The following is a 26,456-nucleotide window of genomic DNA, read 5'->3' as shown; positions in this document are numbered from 1 at the left end:
GTCTTAGCCAACGCAAAAGGACAAGAAAAGGAAATAAAAGGTATACAGATTGGGAAGGAAGAAATAAAACCGTCTTTGTTTGCAGATGATATCATTGTCTGTGTAGAAAATTTGAAAGAATCAACCAAAAACTCTTGGAACTAATAAGTGACTATAGCAAGATAGCAGAATACAAGATTAACACACAAAACTCAATTGCTTTCTGATATACCACCAATGAACAAGTGGGATTTGAAATTAAAAACACATTACCCTTTACATTAGCACCCCCCAAAATACTTAAGTATAAATAAAAAAAAATGTACACGATCTATATGACAAAAACTACAAAACTCTGAGGAAAGATATCAAAGAAGAACTAAATAAAGGGAGAGACATTCCATGTTCATGGGTAAGAAGATTCAATACTGTCAAGATGTCAGTTCTTCCCAACTTGATATATAAATTCAATGCAACCACAATCAAAATCCCAACAAGTTGGGGCTGGCCTGGTGGCACAGCAGTTAAGTTCATGCGCTCCATTTCGGTGGTTCAGATCCCAGGTGCAGACCTACATACCACTTGGCAAGCCATGCTGTGGCAGGCATCCTACATATAAAGTAGAGGAAGATGAGCATGGATGTTAGCTCAGGGCAAAAAAGAGGAGGATTGGTGGTGGATGTTAGCTCAGAGCTAATCTTCCTCAAAAAACAAAAAAGAGGAAAAAAAATCCCAACAAGGTATTTTGTGAATATTGACAGACTGATTCTGAAGTTTATATGGAGAGGCAACAAACCCAGAACAGCCAACTCAATATCAAAGGAGAACAAAGTCAGAAGACTGAAGCTATCTCACTTCAAGACTTACGATAAAGCTACAGTAATCAAGACCATGTGGTATTGGTGAAAACACAGACAAACAGATCAATGGAACAAAACAGAGAGTCCAGAAATAGACCCAAGTAAATACAGTCCACTGATCTTTGAGAAAGGAGCTAAAGCAATACAATGGAGCAAAGATAGTCTTTTCAACAAACGATGGGTGAGGGAACAACTGAACATTTGCATGCAAAAAAATGCACCTAAACATAGACCTTACACCTTTCACAAAAATTAACTCAAAATGGATCACAGACTAAATGTAAAACACAAAACTATAAAACTTCTAGAAGATAATATAGGAGAAAACCTAGATGGTGTGGGGTATGACAACGACCTGTTAGATACAAAAGCACTAATAATCAGAGAAAATCTGACAAGCTGGATTTCATTAAAATTAAAAACTTCTGCTCTGCAAAAGACAATGTCAAGAGAATGAGAAGACAAGCCACAAACTGGGAGAAAATATTTGCAAAAAACAAATCTGATAAAGGACTGCTATCTAAAATATGCAAAGAGCACTTAAAACTCAACAGTAAGAAAACAAACAAACACAATTAAAAAATGGGAAAAAGACCTAAACAGACATCTCATCAAAGAAGATACTCAGATGACAAGTAAGCATATGAAAACGATGTACATTATCACATGTCATTAGGGAACTGCAAATTAAAAATAGAATGAAATACCACTGCACACCTATCAGAAAAGCCAAAATCCAAAACACTGACAATACCAAATGCTGGCAAGGAAGTGGAGCAACAGGAACTTTCTGTCACTGCTAGTGGGAAAGCAAAATGGTACAGCCATTTTGGAAGACAGTTTAGCAGTTTCTTACAAAACTAAATACACTCTTCCCATATGATCCAGCATCCTTGACTAAAAGGAAGGAAAACTGCTTTTCCCATGAAGTATCCTAAAACTCTGAAAGGAAAGAGAAGCATGTTTCGCAGTTCTGAGAAAGTCTACGGAAATAAATAAAATGTTTTCAAGCTTTATTTGAGATCGACTCTTGTCTATGCTGTGGAGGAACTGGCTTCATGAGCAAGGGCAGCACCATTCTTGCTGGTTACTGGGGCATCACCTTTTATGAAAGTGTTACTGCTCCAGGTGTCCTAAAGCATGGATTTAAGATTACCACCCCTATAGTGGTCAGATGTTTGCATAACTCCTCCCAAGCTTTCTCATTTGCTATGCCCCTATCCTCCAGGAAGAGGCCTCTTTGGGAAGTAGCGGATTCAGGTCACAGGATTTGGCCTGAGCACATCAAATAAATAGAAACACTCCACACATACAGACCCAACAGTGTCCTTCATGGCCCACGACCTATCTAACCACCTAAGGTCACTGGCCAACATCCAGTTTTGTTTGGGTAATATCCTCCCCAAAAAACCTCTCTGATTGTCTCTGTCATAGAACCTTGCTCTTATCTCCCAAGGATTGTATCAATTTTAATTAAATACATTTATTTGTATGCTGATTTAATGTTACTCTCCCCCACTAGTCATTAAGCATGAAGAGGGCAGAGGTCATGTCCACTATTATATACACAGCACCTTGCACAGTACAGGGTACATACTAAACATCTGGTGAATATCATTTGAATACGCGAATGAATAGGAGCATTGACGTTCAAGTGAGTTGCCCACAACTGTGTGAAGGGAGTATCCCTCAGGAAACGCAGTTTCCAAGGAAAATCAATTGAGGCAGTAGAGAAGAGGATAGCTGAGGGGATTCCCAAATCATCCCTTCCTTTAAAAATGGCATTAACAAATCCTGGGAGCGATATGGTACGCTCGGAAAGACCTTCCAAGTCAGGAAGAGGGAGGTTTTAATTCCAGCTCTGCCACTTCCTGACTGTTTCTGAGCCTCAATTTTCTCATTTGTAAACATGGGGGTAATGTAATAAAAAATGAATTAAACGACATAAAGCCTGTGAAAACGCATGGCAAGAAGAAATAAGTTCAGGGTCCAGCCCCACGGCCGAGTGGTTAAGTTCGCACGCTCCGCTGAGGCAGCCCAGGCTTTCGCTGGTTTGGATCCTGGGCGTGGACATGGCACCACTCGTTGGGCCACGCTGAGGCGGCGTCCCACCTGCCACAACTAGAAGGACCCACAACTAAAATACACAACTATGTACCGGGGAGATTTGGGGAACAAAGCAGAAAGAGACAAAAAAGAAGAAATAAGTTCAAAGACCCACTGAATTAGTCTCCTCTCTGTGACCTAAGCAAGCGAATTCAAGTCAGATTGGTTCTAAAGCTTAACTTTTATGGATGGCTTCAACCTTTATCTCTTCCAAAAGTCCTCCATTAGGAGAATTCACATTTCTTGAAATGAAGGGATAATTCGGATTATTGCTCAGTCCTTACCAAACTGTGACCTGAGTCCCATTAGTGGCTTAGCAAGTTTCCGGAGACTTTCGTTCACCATTTTGCTGCCTGTCCTTGCCAATCTGCTTACTTTTGATATCAGATATGCAGATCAGAAAAAGAGAGAATGATTAAGAAATAGCCCCAAAGCAGCTAATGTGACAGCTCCCTGAAGAAAAATCTAGATATTTGTATAAACATTTCATGGTTCTCAGCAAGAATCGCTCTGCAAGTAGGTTTCTCCCTACATTTGAGGTTGGGTATTTTCAGTGGTACCCAACTCCCTTACTTTTTTCAATGGTATGGTGGGAAGAATATATTTTTAAGTGGAACTTACATTTGAAGTCAGAGAAAATAAAATCTCAAAGCCCCAACACAAACAGCTAAGCCACAATTCAAAAACTTTCCCTTAGGTTAAAAGGAAGCCAATGAGCCCTAGAATTAACTCTGAGCCAGGGCAAGAAGCACAGAAAACAGCATTCCTTGTGAATTGCTGACTGCCCCAAGTAAGGGATAAAGCAAACACATGGAACTAGCCATACATGTCTTCAAACAACCATCTATTGGTCAATCATGAAGGCTCACATTAGCAGAATGAAAAAATTATAAAAAGTTTTTTTTAAAAATCACAGAAAGCAAACAAACAGTTCCATATGAGAAAAGCCACATAATTGGAAGTCTTAAGGAAAATCAAAGTTTGACTTCAAATAAGCTTTTCTCTGGTGGGAAATAAACACTACAGCATCTGCCTTCAATCCATTCTTGACCAGTTAGGATTAGCACATCCTATAATAACTTCTCAGTGTTAATTTCACAAAAGGTAAGCAATGTACTATTAAGAAACCAAGAGAAGTCATTACAAAAAAATCACATCAGAGACCCACAAACAAGTCTACCACAATTTACTAACATGAAAATAGTAGATCAAGCTTATCTTCAGAAAAGGTAAGTTCGTGCTTAACTTAACTGCTTACCTCCCAGTTATAGACGTTAAAACTCCCAATAACCAATTTAAGAACCCAGAGTTTCACAGAATCATTTTGGTTAAAATCAAACAAAGATTAACATCTGGCCACAAGATCTAAGTGTGAGTAGGAAATGGAGTGAGGAAGCGGTCATGTTGAAGTTTGTATATACATGGACAAATCCAAATTTCTGCAAAGGAAGCAAAAATAAATGAGTTTCATTTCTCTGAACTTCTGCAAAACATGTTAGAGTTTCATTTTTACACTGTCTTAAGTGGTTGTCTACTTGTTTTATGAATGGAAGCTTTATCTTTTGCAGTAAAATATTAAGTTCTCAGGGGTGGATCCAGGTTTTGTGGTGCTAGCATACATAATTTGAGGGGTCCTCTCTAAGAAAAAACCCCACAAAATTATGAACATGAATTATGTAGAGGGTATTGCAAGTGAGGGGCCCTGGAGGTTAAGTACCAGCAGCTTCTCAGTAAATTCACCACAAACGCGAGAACCAACCAAGTCTTATGTTTGTTTCATCAATCTGGTGTCTTGCAGAGCACTGGGTATTTTACAGGCATTCAGTACTTGCTGATTCCATTCATTTCAGAAGCAAGCAAAGGATATGACTATGAGATTGAATTCAAGGCCAAGCTTCGGCCCATCCAAATGGGTCAAGACAAATCTTAACTCTTCATTTAGTTAGAACTTAAATGACAGGTAGCATTAAATGTAATTTGAATTCATGTTGATTCTGTTATTTAATAATTGTCACCTAGTTAATATTTTAAAAATCCGACAAAGACTTTAAAAAATCATTAAATAAAAGCTGGATTATACGAGTCGTAGACTAAACACTGTAGTTCCCGTGTGTATGCCCACTGTTTATGATGAACAGCTGCAATTCATGTGCACTCCTTTCCTGATAGGGACATCTGTGGCCTATTATCAATGGAGTTACCCCATAAGTAGAAGAGGTTACCAATTCCAAAAAAACTTGTAGGAGTTTTTGATGTGTTGACCTGTTTTCTCATACTGCCTGCCAACAGTCAGCATACTGCATCCTTCTTATAAATGTGAAATAGCTAAAAGAAATTCATCTAATTCTTCAGGTCCTATTTATAGGTGTGAGATATTATACAAGCAAACAAATCATGAAAGTAATGACTCACTAAGCCCACAGGTTTATACTTCAAGCTTAATACTTTAAGTAATGCTATGCAGAAAACTGCAGAACGCTCAACCTATGTTCAAGTCCAGAGTTATAACCAGATCAATGTATGATAAAGGACAGACATTTTGTGAATGTTCCTGAATATGAACATATTAATAACCATTGATCCTAAAGATTTCACTCTATATTCATATATGAGGAAAATATCTTGAGAAAAACCCACTGTCACCAATAACCTTATTCACACTGAAATAGAACTTAAAGACCTTTCTTAAGACTGATACACATGATTGCATAAAAATTTTTTAAATGTTTTCATAAAAAATAATATTAATAAACAACTTTAAAAGCCAAGGGAAAAATTAGGAAAAATATTTCCAAAGCAAAAAACTAATTTTGTTAATATACAAAGAGTTATAATTAGATGATCATTAAATGGATGACAATAGTCCAAAATAAAAATAAGCAAAGGATATGAAAAGACAGTTCACTGAAAACACAAATACCCAATAAGTATTTTAAAAGATGCTAAACCTCACTCATAAATGTAAGAAACATAAATTTAAAGACAATGAGCTATTTTTCAATGGACAGGTCATGGTAGAGATGGTTTAAATGGTAGAGATGAAAATATGCCCAGTTGGTAAGGCTCTGGGCAAAGAGAGGGAACAGGCACTGTCATTCCCTGTAGACCGGAGTGTGGTTGGTACAACTTTCTGGAGGGCATTCTAGCAATATCTTTCACATTTCAAAACATAATGGGGGAACAAAACCTATGGAGGAAACATAATTATCAATGTGTGAATTATAAGGGACTCTGCCCTACTTTATGTAACATGTGACGTAACAACTTAGATCGAGGATGATATCCACGTGCATTTCCATAAAGCAGATGACGCACGGTGATTGTTAATAGTTACTATCATCCTTGTCATCATTATTATAGCCACTGTTCATTAGCTGATTCCTATGGGTCTAATACTGAGCTCCATACTCCACACATATTAGCACATCTAATTCTCACAATCCAGTAAGATTCCTGGTTAATTGATTATTTACTACAATTATACACAATTATAAAAATATGGAGAAAATTTTACGGTAGCAAATAGTAACTGAAATCTATAAACAAGTGAGTCTAGATTTATGGTATGTACTCCTCTTTTATAGATTTTTCATGAGACATTTTTACCAGAAATAGAGCATAAAGTGGCTCCTGAAGAACCTTCGTCCCAGTTAATCCTTCCTCATGCATCTCCCTCAGCATGCCAAGCACAGCAGATTCAGAACCTTCTCTCTGCACACAGCCTCACCTGGCTATCACCTCCCACATGCCTTCAGACTCTTACCTGTCCAGCAGCAGTTCCAGCACTTCTTTAGTGGAGGCAAAACCTCTGTACGTTGACAGGAAGATGCTGATATAGGTAAAGTCATTGTCTCCAAAAGCCGTCAGCAGGTTCTCCACAAGCTTCTCCAAGGTGCCAGCTTTTATGGTCCTGATCTTACAGGTCTCATACTGACTGACTGTATGTCCTGGAGGCAGCTGGTCCCCTTCAACCTGTACAATAAATTCATGATTAAGATCAGGAGAAATGACTCCTTAAAGTAAAACTGAAAACACTGAAGTAGTGGAAGCATGGCCTGTCATGTTTTCCCTCGCTCTTATTTAATTTCCCTACAAGTCACGGAAGGCAATCCTCTCACCTGTGAGTGTAGCAGAATTGGGGAGAGAGGTGGCGCCTGGGTCTGGGTGTACGTGTGTGCTCCCTTCCTCTCTAGAAGTAGAGGTATTACTTCTTCGTGCTTACATTTGCTTCTGCTTACTCCCCATCAAGAACCATGTTGCCAGCATATTTTATCAAGGATGTTTCCTGTGACCCCCCGGATCGAGTTTAGCAAACGTTATCAATCATTTCCTCTGTATTGCTTCATGTTATGTTTTCAGACTCATTCTTAAAGACAGCTCCTACAGTGCGGTGCTGGAGCGGACTCATACTGGCTTTAGAGAGCTGATGGTTAAGTTGTTAGGATTTGTGTGAGCCAGCTGACATTTGTTAATAGCTTAAAAAATCAGCCAGGGTAGGAGCATGTTCTCCATGGAAATCTACGGAGATCTGACCATTATCTACTGTTCTTCCAGTCCATGGAAGGCAATATACTTTCAGACAATATCATCAGCAATCAGCAGAGTTGACTGAGAGTTACCTGTAATAAGCAGCACTGGGCTAATCTCTGGGGAGTAATGTTAAGGGTGGGTAGGTACATGACCTGTCTTCTAGAGACTTGCAGACTTGGAGACAAGAGAAGATATTTGCTCATGAGAAGTAGCAATCACGTGAGAATGAAACTGTGAATGATATTGGTAGGTATAATTGCACCTTGGAGACATAAACCATAATACACAAGAATTGATTAGGATGAAATCTGTAAAGCTCAAAAATTGAGTATGAGGGAAGAGAACTGAACTGGAGAAAAATATGGGTGTGCCTTACATTCTGCAAAAGATCTCTGTCTAACAAATTATATAGAGACGCAATTTTCAAAGTTTAACTTGTCCTTCATAGGCACCAGGGAAGATGACCTACCAAGAGGATCTTTTTCCAAAGCAAATAACCATTCTAAGGGATGCAAACAATCACCAGGCAATCTCTCTGAATTGTAAGTTTGAATTGTTTTATATCAGATTCTCCTAAACTGAAATAATCAGACATGAAAATTAAAGAAGAAGGGCAAAAAAAAGAGACAACTGAATCTCCACATGATGACATTTTGCTTACCAAGTTGCACGTTTGCTTTCTCTTCACCTGGCCTGTCAGAAGTTAAACCGCTGGAAGGAAATTAGCCGGTGACATTGCTTTCAGTAAGAACAAAGAGGCTGTAATCACTTTCAGAAGGGGTTGGAATAGCTTAATGTCAGCAGGCCTCACTGCTAACAGGAATTAATATTAAGACTCCAGCTTATGTGGTGCACAACTTTATGTCTTTATTTAATTTTTGAAAGATACTTTTAGTTTACTAAACAGAGGGATCTAGTTCAGGCAAAATACCAAAAGTCTCTTTAGGCCTCTTAGGACTGTTGACTCAGATCATGGCATAACAATTGTTCTTTATCACCCTATATGTAGTCTCAGAATAGGCCTGACAGTATCCATCTGTCTCCCAGGAACTTCAATTAACTTTAACCAGGAATAATAAATGAAAAAGATATATGGTTTCAAAGTCTACGTTTTTAATTACTTGGTACAGCGCTGCCCTGAGTGTGTGCTGTATAACACTGGTGGCAAAACAAAAGGTTCTGGGGTCAAGTTTGGGAACTACAGGGTTAAACAAAGTCAAATACATTTCTTTACTGCAGAATTTTTTAAAGTCTTTAATATGCCAACATGTTATGAAACTCCAAGAGAAGGATATGTATATGACATTTCCAAATAGATTTCCCTTTATTCTCAGAGCACCTTGCAAAACATTAGAATGAATGCACTTTGGGAAGTGTTAGCTTAGTAAGTCAAGTCACTGTGATGCATTTAAAACTTGATTCACATTTGTCACTTTTCACTTAGAAAAAAAGAAAAATCAAGACATTGTAAAATTTAATGTTGATTTTTATCTTCAAACTTCTATATTCCTTTAATCTCTTTCTTAATACCAAAATTTAGGATGTTTTGTGTATTTTACTTTGTCACTTCAAAGGACCTGGTCAAAATAATTCCCAGCCTGATTATATTAAAAAGAAGTAGCTAAAAAACATACTTCAATGTCAAATGTTAACAACAACAACAACAGGGATGGCTTCTCAGTCTCTAGGGATATTCAAACTCTAATTCTAAATCTAGCTTCCTTATCTTGTGATGACGTCAGGGCTCCCTTACAAACAATTTTGTAATTTGATGATTCTTATTTTACTCACAATGCAAATTTCACCTTAAAACTAAATCTTTTCTCATTGAAAGTAATAACTATTTAAAAGAACTAATTTTTCCCTGAGCGTGGATGTGGCCAAAAATTCAAACACAACAGAAAAAAGCTTGTCAAAGGACCTGATGAAGTGGGTCCCTTTTCCTGCCAGAAAGCAGATTTGGCAGGAAGCCAAGATTCTCCCTTGGGAATGGGCTCATGTTTCTCATTAACCCAGTTGCTTCCTTTCAGTCCTCCTTCTACTCTGGAAAAAAATCTCAATATGCATGCCTGATCCCAATATGTCCCTTTAACCACTTTTGTTCCTCAGTGTTTGCATCTGTACATTAGGAAGAACCATGTCTGAGCTATCAGAACAGCTAATAAAATATTTCGAACATTTAGATTCTAAGTGCAATGAGTGAGCATCAATGACAATATCATAAAATGAAGTAGAAGAATTGCTCTGGTGCCTAAAATCATTCTCACAAAAATTAACAATGCATATTAAAGTGTCAGAGCACTTGCTTAATGTCATCTTCTGCACGTTTGCTAAGCGCCCTAAAATCTACTTGCTATAGCAGGGGGAAGACCAGGTTCCTGAAGATGAGTTCTAATTTACCATCATTCAAATAGACTACATTTTATCTGCTTATTACTGGAATTATTTTGAAATAAAATTACACAAAAGCGAAACACAAAAAAATATTCTATGCCTTATGGTCAGACCGTTCTCCGGTTTATTCTATTTTCATTTTTGCAGCAAAACATTCAATAGCTACATAGCCTTTTAAGAGACTTTAGGATCTGTTTTTGTTTATAATATCTCAATACATTAGAATCCTAGTTTAAAAGAAAAGTTGGGGGGGTGGTGCTTGGCAGACAAGTGTTTAATAACCCAGACTTAGAGAGCAAGACATGGAGGGCTGCGCCTGCCCTCTGGGTTAGCACGCTAACAGGAAACAGCTCAATCTGGATTTAATCAGAGACCATCGCTTTACTGACAAGATCATGATACTGAGGCCACAAAAATGTTTCATGATTTTTTTTTGGCCAATCTTTTTGCCATTAGAATTCAGCTTTTCCTAAGAGAACATGTCTGACTCCTATGGGGTAAATATCTAAAACTCTGCCCAACTGTCCTAGCCATAGAACTTCCATAATCCTCCATTTTGGCATGAGGGGGACAGGAGAAAGAGAATGTGAGAGATGAAATGTGCCATATTTCAATTCTGTTTCCAGTCATGAAGAAATATACTCTTTCACCTTCTAAAACTGTTAACAACTTGGGTGATTCTAATTTGAAAAAAAGAATTTTTTTCTTCAATCAAAATAATACTTTAGTCATCTGATACTCTAATAAGGAATGTGCTAAGTAAACAGCCTCATCAGAGTGGAGACAGTATTAGAGTGGAGACACTCAGTAGAGTGGAGACCTTCTCCAAGCTACACTGAGTGTTCAGTACAGCAGTTCTCAGGCATCCTGGCCTGAGCAGAAAAGTAAATAGTGAGTACTATCCCAGCCATAACTCCCTAAGAAAATCTAAACCATATCCAAGGTTTTGTAGGCTTTAAGAAGGTACACACTGCTATCTCTACATTCACGCCAGAACGCCGAGGGTACATTTTACACTTCCTTTAAAATGCCCTACACCCACCACCCAGCAACAAGAAACCATCGCAGTATAGGAAATGCCATGAGATGACTCACAGATAAGCTCTGACTGTCTGTTCATATTGCCCAAATATGTATAGATTAAATGTCCTTGCCACATAAAGAAAAAATACACGTATGTAATGGCACACAGCAGAGCATCATGGCGGAGCCAGTGCATCTGAGTATAGTGAGCTATTTACACATGGGACATTCAGAGATGGAAGGCACAGTCTCTACAAACTCCTAGGGCATGTGGTGCAAGCTCAGTGTGAGCTTCTGCATTGTGTGAACTTCTACTTTGGGTGAGAACTCACTTTTTTGCTAGGTTAGGGTGGCCAAGATGCCCAGTTAAATTCAAATTTCAGATAAATAACAAATAATTGAGTAATTTGAGGGCATAAGTATGTATTTAGGACTTACACATACTGGAAAATTACTTGTTTACCTGAATATCAAATTTAACTTGGCATTCTGTATTTCTATTTGCTAAGTCTGATAACCCTATGTTAAGTGCAAACAAAGGGTAGAGAATAGATCTCTCTTTCATTTATTCATTTACTTATTCAGCCACACATTCACCAAACAGTACTATGTGCCAGGCACTGTGCAAGGTAATAGAGATATAAACGTAAATAGCACGCAGTTCTGACACTCAGGCTGTTCAGTCTGGTGGAGGAAACAGACACAAAGAAATCACTATGACGCCATGTGAGTAGAATGGTGGGGAGAGAGGCAGATATCATGGAAGAACCAGGAGGGACCTGGCATAGAGCAGCATCAGAAAAAGATTCCTGAGTAGGTGATGCTTTGCGCTGGGATTTAAATTATGAGTAGCAGTTAACAACGTTGGGGTGGACATAGCAGGCAAAGAGACCAGGACAAACAAAGGCATTAAGAAGAAAAGAGGTGTAAGGGGGGAAATGTGGATGCAGGAGCAACATGACACAGGGAATGAACTGCTTGGCTAGAAGTCAGCAGGAGGCTACCTCATTATGGAAGACTCAGGTTGAATCCCAAGGAGCTTAGACTCCACTCCCTTTGGGTTTAAGCACAGTCAGAGAAATCACAGTGTGGAGGATAGATTTGATGGAAGTTTTAAAGTTGAGAAAATCAGTGGGAAAATTGTTCATACTCCAGACAAGCAACTGTAAGAGCCTTAACTCATGCAATGATAATAGGGATAGAGAAAGTGGTGGGTGGAGGGACAAATTTAGGGAATATTCAGGAATTGTCAAGACTTGGTGATTAATTGGATGCAGAGGATGAAGATGAAGGAAAAGAGAATCAGGAATCTTTACCTGATTTCTAGTGTAGATGACTAGATAATGATGCCACTCATATGAAAGAAAACTGAGGAGTGGAAGCCAGATTTCCTGGGGCAGAGGTACTGAGTTCCACTCTAGAAATGAAGTATCTTTGGGATTTTCCAATGGTACAGTCCAACAGGCAGTTAGAATCTAAACGTTGGGAAGAGGGGTCTAAGATGGAAACACGTAGAAGTTACATAATTAAAATGGTTTCACTCTTCCAGGCAGTGTGTGTAGAACAGGAAGAGTAGAGGGCCAAGGACAGCATCTGGAAGAATACTAAAATTAAGAGGGTTCTAAGAACAAAGATGTCACGTGGCAAATTTACACATCGCATAATCTGTGGTAGCATTTCTGGGCATAGAACCCAGAAGAAATCTTCACTGCCAGATTCATATATATGCTAACATATGTACCTTCCATCTAATTATGCAAACATATCAAGGTCTAGCCAGGAATGTGCTGGAGCCAGCTTCCATAGCTTGCAAAAGCCAACTGTGCACACTCCTTCTCAATTCTACGTTCAATGACACTGTGTTGCTATCGTGACTTTGGCCATGGTAGAATATTTACAACACGGAAATTGGCAAATTGGCTACAAATCAGGGCTTTTATTGGGGAGAGCTGATTTATCAGCACACCACTGCCCAGGAGTCCCTCTCAGATTATGTCAATGGTAATTTCAAGAAACGTTCATACTGTTTGAACATTTTTCTCTTTGTGTCCACTACAATTAAGGCATTTGCATTGTCATGATCTTCGACCTCACAGAAGATAGACAACGATGCCTCTGAACTAAGAAAAAAGTAGATATGTGGAGGAAGAAGAGAGGAGCATGTGCATGACAAACGAATGTGCTCTAAAAAAATTACAAGATCCCCAAGAGTTGACTTTGCTTGAAGCCACATGTTAGGATGTGGTCATGTTTCTATGATGAGTACCCTTCATCCTCAGGAAAATTCTAAGGGAGCTGTAATAACAAACAATGGCTAGTGTTTTATCACACAGAAATTCCAGCCCCCTCGGCCATCCTGTCTCAGCAGGGTTTCCTAGATCACCCCCATAGAGTCCAGGAACTCTCCTGGAGGAAACAGGAAGTTATGTTTTCCATCTCCTAAAAAACAGCAATCCTCCTGGCTGTGAATCTGCTTGGCCCAATGTTAATCCATAACAGACTTGATCTCCCCTGACACAAATCCTTATTTCTGACATTCTGGTCCGCTAAGGAGTCCAAAGACTTTAAGGAGGAAGATTCAAAAATTAAAGTGGATTTCAGGGAGTTTGCTGACTACATTTTTCAAATAAAATAATTTCACTTTTATACGCTACTTTTCTGCTTGAAACTCAGAATGTTAATGACTAAGACGTTATGAATTAACCTGGGTTCCATTTCCATTTCTGAGCCCAATTTACTATGGGACCTAGGGCAATAACAAAGTTTCAATGTCTTGGTCATCCACTTCATAAAATGAAGAAATCACATGCTATTTTGAGAAGTGAGAGGATTTAGAGTTGCAGGGGAGGAGGGAGGTTTGAACTACAATAGGCACCGTTGCATTTGCCAAGTAACATCACAACTCATCGCATACAGTTTAGTATCCAGAGTGAACTTGGAAAATTCACAACTCTCTCCTTTCTCTCTCATTCAGAGCTTCAAATGCCCAAGGTCTTCATATCCTGAGGTCATAGGTTAACAGGTGCCCTGGCTTTCTAGAATTCATTCAGTTTTTGTGAAACACGGCCAACCTCTGTCTGAAAAAGTCAGCAGGGGGTAGGGAGCTTCTGTGTGACCTAATATTCTCCGTGAATGAAGCCTGCTATGAATGGACAGCCTTCCTCACAGCCCAGAAGCTTTCCCAGCCCACCATAAATCCCAGAGACAGTTCCATCTTTATCTCCTTGTGAGATTTAAAGATTTTTCCTTCACCAATCCTTGGGGGGCAAGGGGGTGGGGGAAAGGCAGGGCGTGGCGACTGCCTGATGTTTCCAAACTTAGTCATTAGTTTGATTCTTATCCTGCATACCATATTAAGGAATCTCTTATCCTCTCCACCTTCCTATGGGATTAGTTCAGTTTTAAGCAAAGTAAACATTTAGTTCCCACTATTATTATCACCTATTGTAACGATTAAGCATAAAAATCAAAGCCTCATTATCAAAATGCCAGTAAAATCATTACTTCCCTGGATTTCAGAATTCAAGTAATAACTCTGTTCGGCTTGCTCTTTTCCCCTCCAAAACCAAATCTTTAAAGTCTACATGGACTTATAAATTCAAATGTAAAATTTAACTTTACGGTTCCCAGAAAGCTCTGGGACACAGCCTCCAGCAAGTACGGTATCCCTCAGTGACAGGTAATATTCCTAGATCATGGGCCTGTAGACCTGCCCACCTTTGGAGCAAGCAGGCATCTTTCAAGCATACCATCAGGTGACCAAATCTGGGGCAAGGTAGGAGGAAGAATTTAGTTATCTTGAGTACATCTCTCTGAAAGATACACGGAAGTAAACAGGCTTCTTTTTAGTAACAGGCTTTCCTCTTCATAAGCTGTAAACTAATTCTAAGAAAACCATCCTTATGCCCTAAGTGAAAAGGAACACAAGAGAGGGTTAAGAGATGATTACTGAGCACTTACAGGTCAGATGCTGAATCCTTACAACAATCCTCTGGGATAGAAATTATTCTCACTTTATTTGAGGAAAATGAGGTTTGGAGAAGCAAGGGGTCTCACCCAAAGTTACCCAGCCAATTAGCACAATTGACAGAGTCAAGATATAAAGCAGCCCTGTCTTTCTATTACAGTGTGTTGTGTTAAGACATTAAGCGACATGGCATTGGGTTTTCAATCCCCTTATTTGTACATCCAAGACTATCAGAACTCAACAGCCCAGAATCGCCATACTTCATAGGATTGTTCTAAGAAAGAGATAAAATTAGACAATAGATCTGAAGGCATGTTGAACAGTTACAAGAACTTTTCGGGATTTTACAGATAAAAGAAAATATTGTACATAATACTAAAATCCTCTCTTTTCCCTTTCTTTCCCTTACCCCAGTTACTTTCACCAAAAGTTAGGTCTTAACACATCAAATGCTCTCTGGTATTATGCCTCTTACCTCCTGACACTGATGGGAATCTTTAACACCTAAGAAGGAAAAAATACTACTTCAGTGCCAAACATCCTCTTTGGTGGAAAACAAAACCCCTCCCCCTCATTATTACAGTTTCTTAACTAAGTAAATTGAACTCACAGGGAGCACTCATGTCCCTCTCCGATATGTAGATTATTAACTAATTTTCCCACTTGCTAGGTTTATAAGTCTCTCTAGTCAAGAGACACTTTCCTTCTGTTTTTAGAAAGAAAGAGAAATGAAAGCAGCATGACGACATGATTGATTATGGGATACAGCCAGACAAAGTGGCAGGTTTGTAAATGCTAACACTTAATAAAAAACAAATAAAGGAAAAGATAGAGTATAGAAAGGACTGATAGCTGGCAAAAACATAGATCCAACTTCTCCAAATGAACCGAAACTGAAAAAGCAACCATCTTGTTCACTAGATTTTAATGTGACAAAAATACATGTAAAAAGATAGGTGTGTCAGTTGTAGAGAAAATATTTATCCTCCTAGTAATATGTTTCTCATCCCCATGGCTCATGACCCACTCGTGGTGTCAGATGTCAAAAGAGCTTCCACTGTGCAAAGAACCCACACGCGGTGCTAAGGGACTCCATAAAGGACATGAAGGGCTGTCATCTTTAAAAAGCTAACAGCAGAAATTATAATATGAATACGAATTTTTTCATTTAATGGCATGGAAGGAAAGGGACGTATAGAGCTTAATACCTAGTACATATTTAATAAATTAAATAAATGCCAGGTAAAAAGCAGGGCCTTACAGAGAGCATTTCAGAACAGATGGGGATAAAGACCTCTTGCAACTCTGAGAATCAATAAGGAAGGCAGGCAGGAGAAAAAATGGCATAGACTAGATTCTGCTTCTAGTTCGAGCTCAATTAATCATCGAGTACGTGTTAGTGCCTTGTGTTTATCTCAGCAGTGGGTTAGAATAACTCTTTTTAATTTAGTCGTTTTTGTGAGTTCCTAACCACACTTGAGTGGATTCATTCATTCAACAAATATTTGTTGAGTCTCTACTACGTGGCTGCTGCAAGCCAGAGGTAACAACAAAGAACCAGAGAGACAAGATGCCAACTCACACAGATGAATCCATCTCCTCTACAACTAAAGGAGAAGAAAGCAGATTCACGAGCCATCACCGACCGGACCTGGGCTTGCTCTTACGGAGCCCATGCCCTAGAGTCAGAGTCTTCAAGTTACCTGATCCTCAGAGTTTTATGCTGCTCCGTTAGAAATACCATAGAGAGAGATGGCTGATTATCATCATCACACGCAAATAGATAGAAGCTATGAAAATAGAGCAGAGCAACTCTTTCTAATCAATACTATATAACTATAAATAGTAATTGCAGATGGGACCATTGACCAAATTGAAGCAAATAAATATATATATATATATATATATATATATATACACACACACACACACACATACAGTCCTTGGCCATAGCTTCTTTGTGACACCTCCAGCAGTGCTTTGGTAACAGCCCAGTGGATTGTATGGTTCATCCGTATAGGTCAAATCAGTTTTACTTTTTGTGTGTGCGTGTGTGAGGAAGATTGGCCCTGAGCTAACATCTGTTGCCAATCTTCCTCTTTTTGCTTGAGGAAGATTGCCACTGAGCTAACATCTGCTCCAGTCTTCCTCTATTTTATGTAGGATGCTGCTACAGTGTGGCTTGACGAGTGGTGCTAGGTCCATGCCCGGAATCTGAATCTGCAAACCCCGGACCAGTGAAGTGAAGCACATGAACTTAACCAATACACCATGGGCCAGCCCCAAATCAGTTTTACTTTTAACCACAGGTACTACTCAACCTCACAAAGATAACAAATCAGACAATGTTCAGAAAAAGTTCTAAACTTTTAGTTACAGCTGTTTGATTTACTGAATATAAAATATTTTAAGATTGGTTTTCATGAAAATGTCACTAAAACGAATGTATATTTGGGGATTTGTCTGTTTCCTTGAATACACTAAACAGTTGTCAAGAGAATCACCTGGGGTGCTGGTTAAAAATCACTGATTCCTGAGCCCACGTTCCAGAGACTCTGATCAGTAGACCTAGAATAAAGCCAAGGGATCTGCATTTTAGCCAGCATCCCAGGTGATTCTAAATGCAGAAGATCCACCCATTACCCCTGGAGAAATACTGTGCCTGACAACATGAAAACAAAGATGAGTAAGGTTAATTTACAGGATAAAGGAGAAGTTGATTAACCAACACAAGCTTAGACAAAGCCATGTGACCTCTCTTAGTCTTGGTTTCCTCATCTGTAAACTGGGAACAATATTACATTTACCTTCCTTAATTCGCCTTGATGCTGTGAGGACGATTCCAAAAAAATGTGGGATATGCTTTGAACTGCTTGAGATAAAGTACTAGATAATAAACTAAGGTATTAGTAACATTCATGTCAATAACCTGAGATGCTTTCAAGCAAACCATGTGATCTTTCTTATGTGTTTATCCTGTGGAATTCAACGAGTTTTCCTACAAGAAGGGACGAACACTAGCCTATGGAGTTTACTTCTGCCCTCATTATTTGTTACCCGCCTGACTGTCAATCCCATGGAAATGCTTCAGCACTTACCTCTGTGGTATCTCTACAGAACCGGCACTAACGAGTCCCTCTTGGAACTCTGCCCCTTTTGCTTCTGAACATCACTTTATCAACAACAAGTAATAATTCTAAGCACTTTGTGTGTGTCCCATGATAACCTTATACAGCAGATAAATTTAATATCCCCATTTTACAGAAAACTGAGGGCTCAGAGAGGCTAAGTGACTTGTCCCAGTGCACACAGCTAAAAAAGTGACTGAAACCATGACTCAAATCCACATGGTCTGGACCCAGAGTCACACTTAACCAGAACTCGATCTCATCTCCCGCAAGGCTCTCGTGCGATACTACAGGTTGATCACCCGTTCCTCGTCCTTCACTTACCGTCAATATGGAACCATTTCTAACCTCAAACCTCTTTTCTTTAGTCTCTACTCTCTTTCTGGCCATCCCATACATATTTCCCTACAGTTTCACTTAACACAAATATTATATTAACTCCCAAATCTTTATCTCCAGTTCTGACTTTTCTTCTAAATTCTAGACCTGAATTTCCAATTACTACACATCCACCTGGATAATCCAGAAGGAATTCTAATTCAACATGTACAAAAAGAAACTCATTGTATTTCTCTAAAATTTCACCCCTTCTCTAGCCTCTGACTTAGTTAATGGTCCAAGTCATAAACGTGTAAATCATCCTCATTCCCGCCTTCTCTCCCCCTCACCTCCAAAATCCAACCTGACGCATTCCCTAGAGAGCTTTCCATCCTATTCTTCTTCCCTGTCCTCACTGTCCTGCCTTAATTTAGATCCCATTTCTTTTTTTTCTTTTTTAATTTTTTTACCCTATTCCTGATGGTATGTGTGATTTTTTTTTTTTTTAAAGATTGGCACCTGAGCTAAAATCTGTTGCCAATCTTCTTTTTTTTCCCCCTTCTTCTTCTTCTTCCCAAAGCGCTCCAGTACACAATTGCATATTCTAGCTGTAGGTCCTTCTGGTTGTGCTATGTGGGACACCACGTCAGCACAGCCTCATGAGCGGTGCCATGTCTGCACCCAGGATCTAAACCCACAAAACCCTGGGCTGCCCAAGTGGAGCGCCCAAACTTAACCATTCAGCCACGGGGCCTGCCCCTAGATCTCACTTCTTAACAAGGTATGTGTAACAAGCATTTAATTAGTCTCATTTTCCTCTAGTTTTGGCAAAATGTTCTTTCTAAAGCATAAGTCCTACTTTTAGAATAAAGCCCAAGTATCTACTAAAACTAAACATGCCTATCCTATGACTCAGCAATTCCACTCCTAGGCACATTCCCCAAAAAAATGAGTGTATCTGCCCACCAAAGACACCGACAGAAACACCTGCAGCATTTCTATCAGTATGAGCCACACATTCTCCATAGTAGGTTGTCAGCATTTGTTTACTCACAAATCCTCCACCAGACTGTGAAATCTTTAAAGGCAAAGGCCACTCATATTTATATCTCCAGAAATTAGCCTATAGCCATAGCAATAAGTGCTTCATGAATATTAATTAAATGGTGTTTTTAAGGTAAAAGAGTTTTTACCTAACAAATCTGACACTACATTCCCTAAGTAACCTTTACTCGATTCTTCCAAATTCAGTCAAACAAAAAAATACGTACATATAAACAAGGAAAGTCTGTAAGGATACAGTAAACGCATGTAATGCTTGCTCATCACCTCTGCTCATCTGTTAAAGCAGCAGCCCTTTTAAATTGTTCTTATGGCATCCACAGTGAGCTTTCAAAAACAGATCAGATCACGTCACTCCCCTGCTTAAAACCTCCCTCTGGCTTCTCACATCACTTGGAACAAGATGCAGATTGCTACCCTGACCCGTAAGGCCCCGACTGCCTATCTCCCTGACCTCACCACCAAAACCAGTCCTTCCTTCTCTCCTCCCCCAGCCACACTGGTCTTCCCTCAGTTCTTAACACACGGCAAGCTCATTCACACTTAATGATCTTTGCGTTTGTTTCTTCTGCCTAAAACACTGCTCAGCCTGATCTTCTCATGGTGGGTCCTTCCCCTCATTCACCTCTTTTGACCAGGCGGTATCTGCTCAGATAAACCCCCTGGACCATCCCTCTGGAGTCACACTATCCATCTTCCCCCACCAGCCCAGATCACATTTTCCAGGTCAATTTCTTTATAGCTCTGGCTTGTTTACTTGTTTGCTATCTGTAAGCTCCGCAACAGCAGAGTGCATCTCCGTCTTCTTGACTACTACCTCCCTGGGGTAGAGAATGCTGTCTATCACACAAGAGTCCTCAGTAAATGTTTGTGGTAATGAGTGAGAAACAAACTACTATTTGAATTAAATTGCAAATTATTTAAAAATCTGAATTTAAAGCTTACTAAACTCCATACATCTATTGAAAAAATACAAAACTGTGTCCTCTGAACAAAAAATCTTAGGTAAACAAGTTAACGGATTCGATCTCTTCACAGCAGTTGAGAACTGAAGTGAATTTATCAAAATGACTGTTCTAAGCCTTTTCTGAATCTCAATTAATTCAACACTTGATTATCATGATTTTTAAAATTACTGAAGTCATGGGGTTTTTTCTCCAGAATTCTTTCCCCATCAAGATGGAGATGCTGAATCAAACTACACATAACAAGGATCCCTCATTCTCCGAGACTGACATTGCCCCCATTGTTCTATCAGATGCAAAAGCCATTGAGCCAACTGCTAGCTTTGAAAACAGAGAGTGGGAATATGCACTTGTTTTGAGTTCTTACAACTCCAAGTAGGAGTATCAGAGGAAATGAATACACAGGCTAATCAAGCAGCTCCAAGACGTAAGTGGAAATACATTGCAAGAAGCTTACTTATGAGGTGTCGGACTACCAAGACGCTTCCAACACTTTCTTGCATGAAAGATACCATACACAGTAAGTGAGGATTTCATTTTAACTTCCCCTCTCTCCCATGCCAGGTTCTAAGTCTTGAACACTAAAAACATTGTTTGAGGTCTCTTAATTTACAATAAGTTTTTATTATTGAAACGAATAAGTGCTCTAACGTTTCAATCTAGAATGCTAAGTGAGGATGGTTCCCACCTTGTAAAAAGGCCAAGTGCTACCGCAGCCATCAAATCTTCTTAAGTGGAGATCCAGAGCAGTGCTGCTTTACCACAAATCCCACTTTCATTCATTTACTTATTCATAAGTATTTACTGAGCTTTTACTATGTTCAAGGTACCAATGTAAGACACTACAAATACAGAAGTGAACACAGACATGGTCTCTATCCTCATGAAGCCAGCACTGAAGCAGAGAAGACAAATATTAAACAGATAACTTAACAATTAACTATCTAATGACAGCAGAGATCACTGCTTCCCACAAAAAGGTGCTAAGAGAACATAAGATAAGGGGATCAAATTCTGTCTTGGTGATCAGGGAAAGTTGCACTGAGGAAACAGAGATCAGAATAATCAGTAGGTGTTCACCAGGTAAAGGGTGAGAGAGAGAACATTTCAGGTGAGGCAACTGCAAGTGTGAATGCCCTGAAGTAGGAAGAAACTTGGCACACTGGAAGGGTAGAAAGAAGATTATGGGCAAAGGACAGTGAGCCAGAGGAGAGTGGCAGGAGACGAACTTGGCCAGGAGGAGAATTTTGATCTTTAACCTAGTACCAATGGGAAGCTATTAAAAGATTTTAAGCAGGTAAGTATACCATGATCAAATATAACATGGGTCTATATGAAAGTGAACAGCAGGAAAGTAAGAAAGGATTCAGTCAGAGGACTACTAGAGAAACCAAGAGTTTCTCAAAATGTGGACCATGATCCACCTGCATCAGAATCATCTGTTAAAAGCAGATTCATGGGCCCAACCTCCAACCTACTCAATCCAAACCCTTGTCACTGGGGAGTCTCCATCTAGTCTCAGGTTATAATAATAAACATTAATGATTAAGAAGCACAGTAACAATACTAGAGGAATTCCAGTGATCATTAAATGAAATAAACTATGACTGAAGTAAAATAATCTGTTTTCACTTGGGCATGAGTTCCCTCTTCTAAAATTTCATGTTAGCACTCTCTTCTCCAACTCCCTTTCTTCCTTACCTGTAGCAAGAGACCAATTTTATTCTTTTTCCACAGTCATCAATTGATATCAGTTTACTCAGAGTAGATGCATACACTTACTTTGACTTGTTCCTGACTGGAGCACATCAGAGGCAATGAACACATAAGTTAACCAGTATTTCTATACAAGTTCAATTCTGACTAGAAAAATTCAGATTAGGAATAATGTTATCTTTTGTTTGTGTGGCCCTTTCTAATATTCAAAGCTCTTTTATGTACACAATCTCATTTGATCCTCACAATAACCCCAATTTACGGATGAGGACACTGAAGGCTCAAGGGGATATGTAATCTACCCAGTCACAGTACTAGTAATTGACAGAGGCCAGTAGAGCCCAGACCTCTCGGACTCCACAGCCACACTGAGGGGGCAGTGCTGGATGGCTCCAGCAGCTCAGACCCCCATCTGCTCATCAAAGGTCCCCCACGTACTGCCCTCTACCCCTCATTCCACACCTGGCAGATAGTGACAGCCTACTCCATGTCGGATGCTATGAATGAATCACAAACTCTCAGGTCCTGTACTCAACAGCAGGTCAAAATTCCCTCCATAAGGTAATGGGAGGGAAAAGACAGCACCGTAGGCAAATGAGGACATAGGTTCCATGTCACCAAAACTATCTGAAGGCAAATATTTAGATTTCACATTAATAGCACAGGGGTCACAGGACTATAGGAAATTATAACTGTCTTAACCAAACAAAACATAAGCTTCTCTTATCAAAGAGGTGTAATGGTCATGTTGCCAGTAGTAATTATACATTTGGATTTTCAAAAATGCATTCTCCTTCCCCATTAAAAAGAAAAAAAAAAAGCTGCAACATTTCCCTTTCCAGGAATGTGATTTAACCTAATAGCTAAGCTAATAATCACTAGCCGCTTATTTGGTGCAAACAAAGAAAGCACTGTCTCTGCAAGTGGACACAATGGTCCTGAATGTGAGATGGAGTTAAGTACCTGATTGTGAGCGGCCATTATATTATGTAACGAATGGAGCTGCGTGAACACCTATTACATAACTCCATACTGCCTTGTCACTCTAATTAAAGCGAGGGGACTTTCCCTTCACATTGAAAAGCTCTCCTTGGTCACTTCCATAGCCTGTGAGGTTAAAAATTTACACTATATTGAGCCCAGGAAATCATGTACACAGCTACTGTGTCCAAAGTAAATCATGAAAGAGGAGAACAAGAAAAAATGCTTCTTCAATGACTCGAAGGCAACTGTGGAAGAGGGTACAATGTGTAGAACGCAGCCAGGCTAGAGCTGAACTGAGGAGCTACGCTTTGTAGCTATGTCGGAACTGGGGAGAGAATCCAGCATTCTTCAAACTCTTTATGTGCACCTAGTGGTTAGTTAGAAGCACATATTGATTCATTTTGCCAAAAAGGCATGAGAGGTACAAACAGGCCACTGACGTCACATAATAAAGCGGTGGTCAGTGTGGAAGCAAAACCAGTGAGAGAGTTTTCAGTTTAGCCGTTTGTAAGTTTAGCCACCACATACTTCTCAGTAGCCCCAACGTCTAATTCCACACCTCTGGCCAAAGGTCTCCGACACTAGGACGGAAGGAGGCAATACCTTTAACACTTCCTTCCAGTAGTTCTGGAAGGAAGTTGTTCAGGGTGTGAATGAAGTCAAGGGAAAATCAAATTTTTAAGAAACCAGTACACTTAAATCACGTAACAGTGATCCTTCGTGGGGAAATTTAGCGTTCAACATGGGAAGAGTTGTTTTCCCAGTGAGGGACCTTCTAAAGACCAACATTCTAAAAGTTTTATTTATTTGATGGAAGTGTTTCTGAAATGTGTTATTCTTCTGGCTTCGGAAGTGAAGATCCTGAGCATGATTTAACCTTTCACTCATAGCTCTTTAGGCCACCGATGCGACAAGCGACTGCAGTGGCTGCCCCAGAGACACCGACACAGATAGCAGTGCTTATTCTAAAACTAAAGGATCCCATATACCTACGCTTTTCAAGTTCATAAGCCTGGTATTTAATCATCGTCACTTTCTTACATCCATTTATTCAACAAATATTTATTGTGTCTGCCGTCTGTTAGGTGCTGTTCTAGACTCTGGAAAGACAGCAGGGGGAAAAGCAACCAAAACTCATGTCCTCGTGGAACTTACATTCTAATGCAGGAGAGAGGCAATCAATCAATCAATCAATCAATAACCAATAAAAGAGTATGTCAGACAGTGCTTAAGCCGCCAGGAGGGTAAACCTGAAAGGGGGCATGGGGAATTCCAGGGTCGGGGAGGATTGCAACTTCAATGAGTGGTAGAGAAGGCCCCTCTGAGAAGGTGACATTTGAACATAGCCTTCCACTGGGATTGTCTGTTTCAGTTAAGAGTGTGTCTGCCTCTAAAAGCTACACTCTCTTCAAATTTGCTACATCTACTCAATTGTAAACAAAACCTTCATTATTACTATATAAAAATAACCAACCAACTTTGTTGTGCATTAGGAATTAACATTGTATGAATTAAGAATAACGGCCTTTCCCACAGAGTAAGAGCTATTTGGGCCGCTCAGAGAACTTTTCCACTAAAAGTTTTTAAACATGCTCTGGAAAGCTGAAATAACCAAAAGTGAGAGGGTGTGACTCTACTTGTTTTTTTAGAGTATATAAGCCTCCAAACATCTTAAAACTTTGCCCCTACCCACCACCCCCACCCCACTGTAGTCTATGGTAATAAACTAGCCTGCTTCTTCCTCTGACCTAACCAGTTTTTCTGAAGTGACTTCGGAGAAAGCGCCTAAGTTCTCCCGGAAGTGTCAGACCAGTATCCCAAACCTTAGGAAAACAATGTTTTTTAAAGTTGGTATAAACTTTCTCTAACAAGGAGGAGGATTCAAGAAAGGTAGGAAAATATTTCAAACATGAAATAAAAAAAATAAATAAAGCTCTCTGCCTTCTTGCCTCCTGAATGAGACATCCTCCAAGCCGGGCCCTCAGGCCTCCTCCGCTTTCCATATCATTCATTCTTACTGCTTCATTCATCTACATTCCTCTAACCCCAAATCTCTTCTAATCGGAAAACTCCTCCAGGATGCTGTGTCTAAAATTGAAATAATCATGTCACCACCCTCCCACCAGCACCTCAAAGGAGCTCTTCTTCCCAGAATCCCTGTTTCTGCTGATGACACTACCATTCTCGTAGTTCAACTACACCAAAAATCTTAGAATCATCTTTGAGTCCTCCCCGTCACTGTACAAACAGTCACCACAGCTACTGACGCTTTCTGCTAGGTTTTCATCTACTCTCCAGATAGGAGGAAATAAAAACAGCTATTACTGCAGGCATAACTGTGATCACTAAGGAAAAGGATTGCTTCAGGATTTATAGAAACCTTGGGAGAAAGCGCTTAGGTTCCCCTGGAAGTGTCAGACCAGTATCCCAAACCTTAGGAAAACAATGTTTTTTAAACTTAGTGTAAACCCTCTCTAACAAGGAGGAGGATTCAAGAAAGGTAGGAAAATATTTCAAACATGAAATAAAAAGAAAATAAAGCACCTAAAGAAATCAAGGTGGTTGTCCAGGTTTTCCAAATTATTAGAGATAGAAATAAGGCCCCATAACTAAGGCTGTGTACTTAGGGTAGCACATATCTAACAGCACCATAACATGAAAGTTAACATTTATAATAAACTGAGTCTTGTGAAAATGTTAAGGTCAAGTAAAAGAGCTTTCTTCAGCTATTTTATGAGGAGCAAGAATGAGGAAGGGAGTGGCTCATTACTGATAGGTGGGGTACTGCTAACAGAGAAAAGAGAACTACCTCACTGCTCTTATGCTTCTATCTTCACTATCAGGGAAAATGATCTTCAAACTGGAAAGGACAGGACCAACACGGTGAAGAGGAAACTAGAGCCCAAGATAGAGAAGGCAATGATAAGGAAGCACTTAGCCCCTTAAGTGACTTCACGTCTCCAGAGCCCGATTAATAACCTGCAAGGAGACTGAATGAACCAGCAGACGTGATCATAAGATGGAGGAATGGAACCTTCACAGAAGCAGAGAATCACAGACGTGTCTAAACGCTGACAACAAGAAAACATACCAATTTTCAGATAGGAATGTAGACTGGAAACAATGGACCGCTTTGCCTGCCAACCACTGTTGCCAATATCCCAGATGGTATGTAAGCAATGATCACTAGGAACTAACACAAAATCCCTGAGAAAAACGAAATCATACCAAAGTAACTTTCTATCTTATTCTGACCCTAGGCAAGTAACATGTAACATTAGAGACATGACGTTCATGAAATCAAAAACTCATTCCATCAACTCTCTCCTTAGATCTTTATAGATACAATGGAGCTCTATGAGTTGAATAGCTGTAGACTTGGCTAAATTTGTATCCAAATCCAACAGTCCAGGAATGCTTAATG

General features: G+C 39.5%; 1 protein-coding gene across 3 annotated transcripts in view; it reads right to left on the bottom strand.

The window, feature by feature from the left end:
- RGL1 (ral guanine nucleotide dissociation stimulator like 1) overlaps window positions 1-26,456 on the bottom strand; it is a 239,652-nt gene that overhangs the window by 73,502 nt on the left and 139,694 nt on the right. For all 3 annotated transcript variants that reach the window (XM_005609783.4, XM_001490415.6, XM_005609782.4), the window contains one exon: window positions 6,709-6,917. In XM_005609783.4, the coding sequence (XP_005609840.1) occupies window positions 6,709-6,917 (209 nt within the window). The remainder of the gene's footprint in view (window positions 1-6,708; window positions 6,918-26,456) is intronic.

Source organism: Equus caballus, chromosome 5 (assembly GCF_041296265.1).
Source record: "Equus caballus isolate H_3958 breed thoroughbred chromosome 5, TB-T2T, whole genome shotgun sequence".
Taxonomy (NCBI): Eukaryota; Metazoa; Chordata; class Mammalia; order Perissodactyla; family Equidae; genus Equus; species Equus caballus.
The sequence above is the reverse complement of the archived record's forward strand: the minus strand, read 5'-3'. Positions and strand labels throughout refer to the sequence as shown.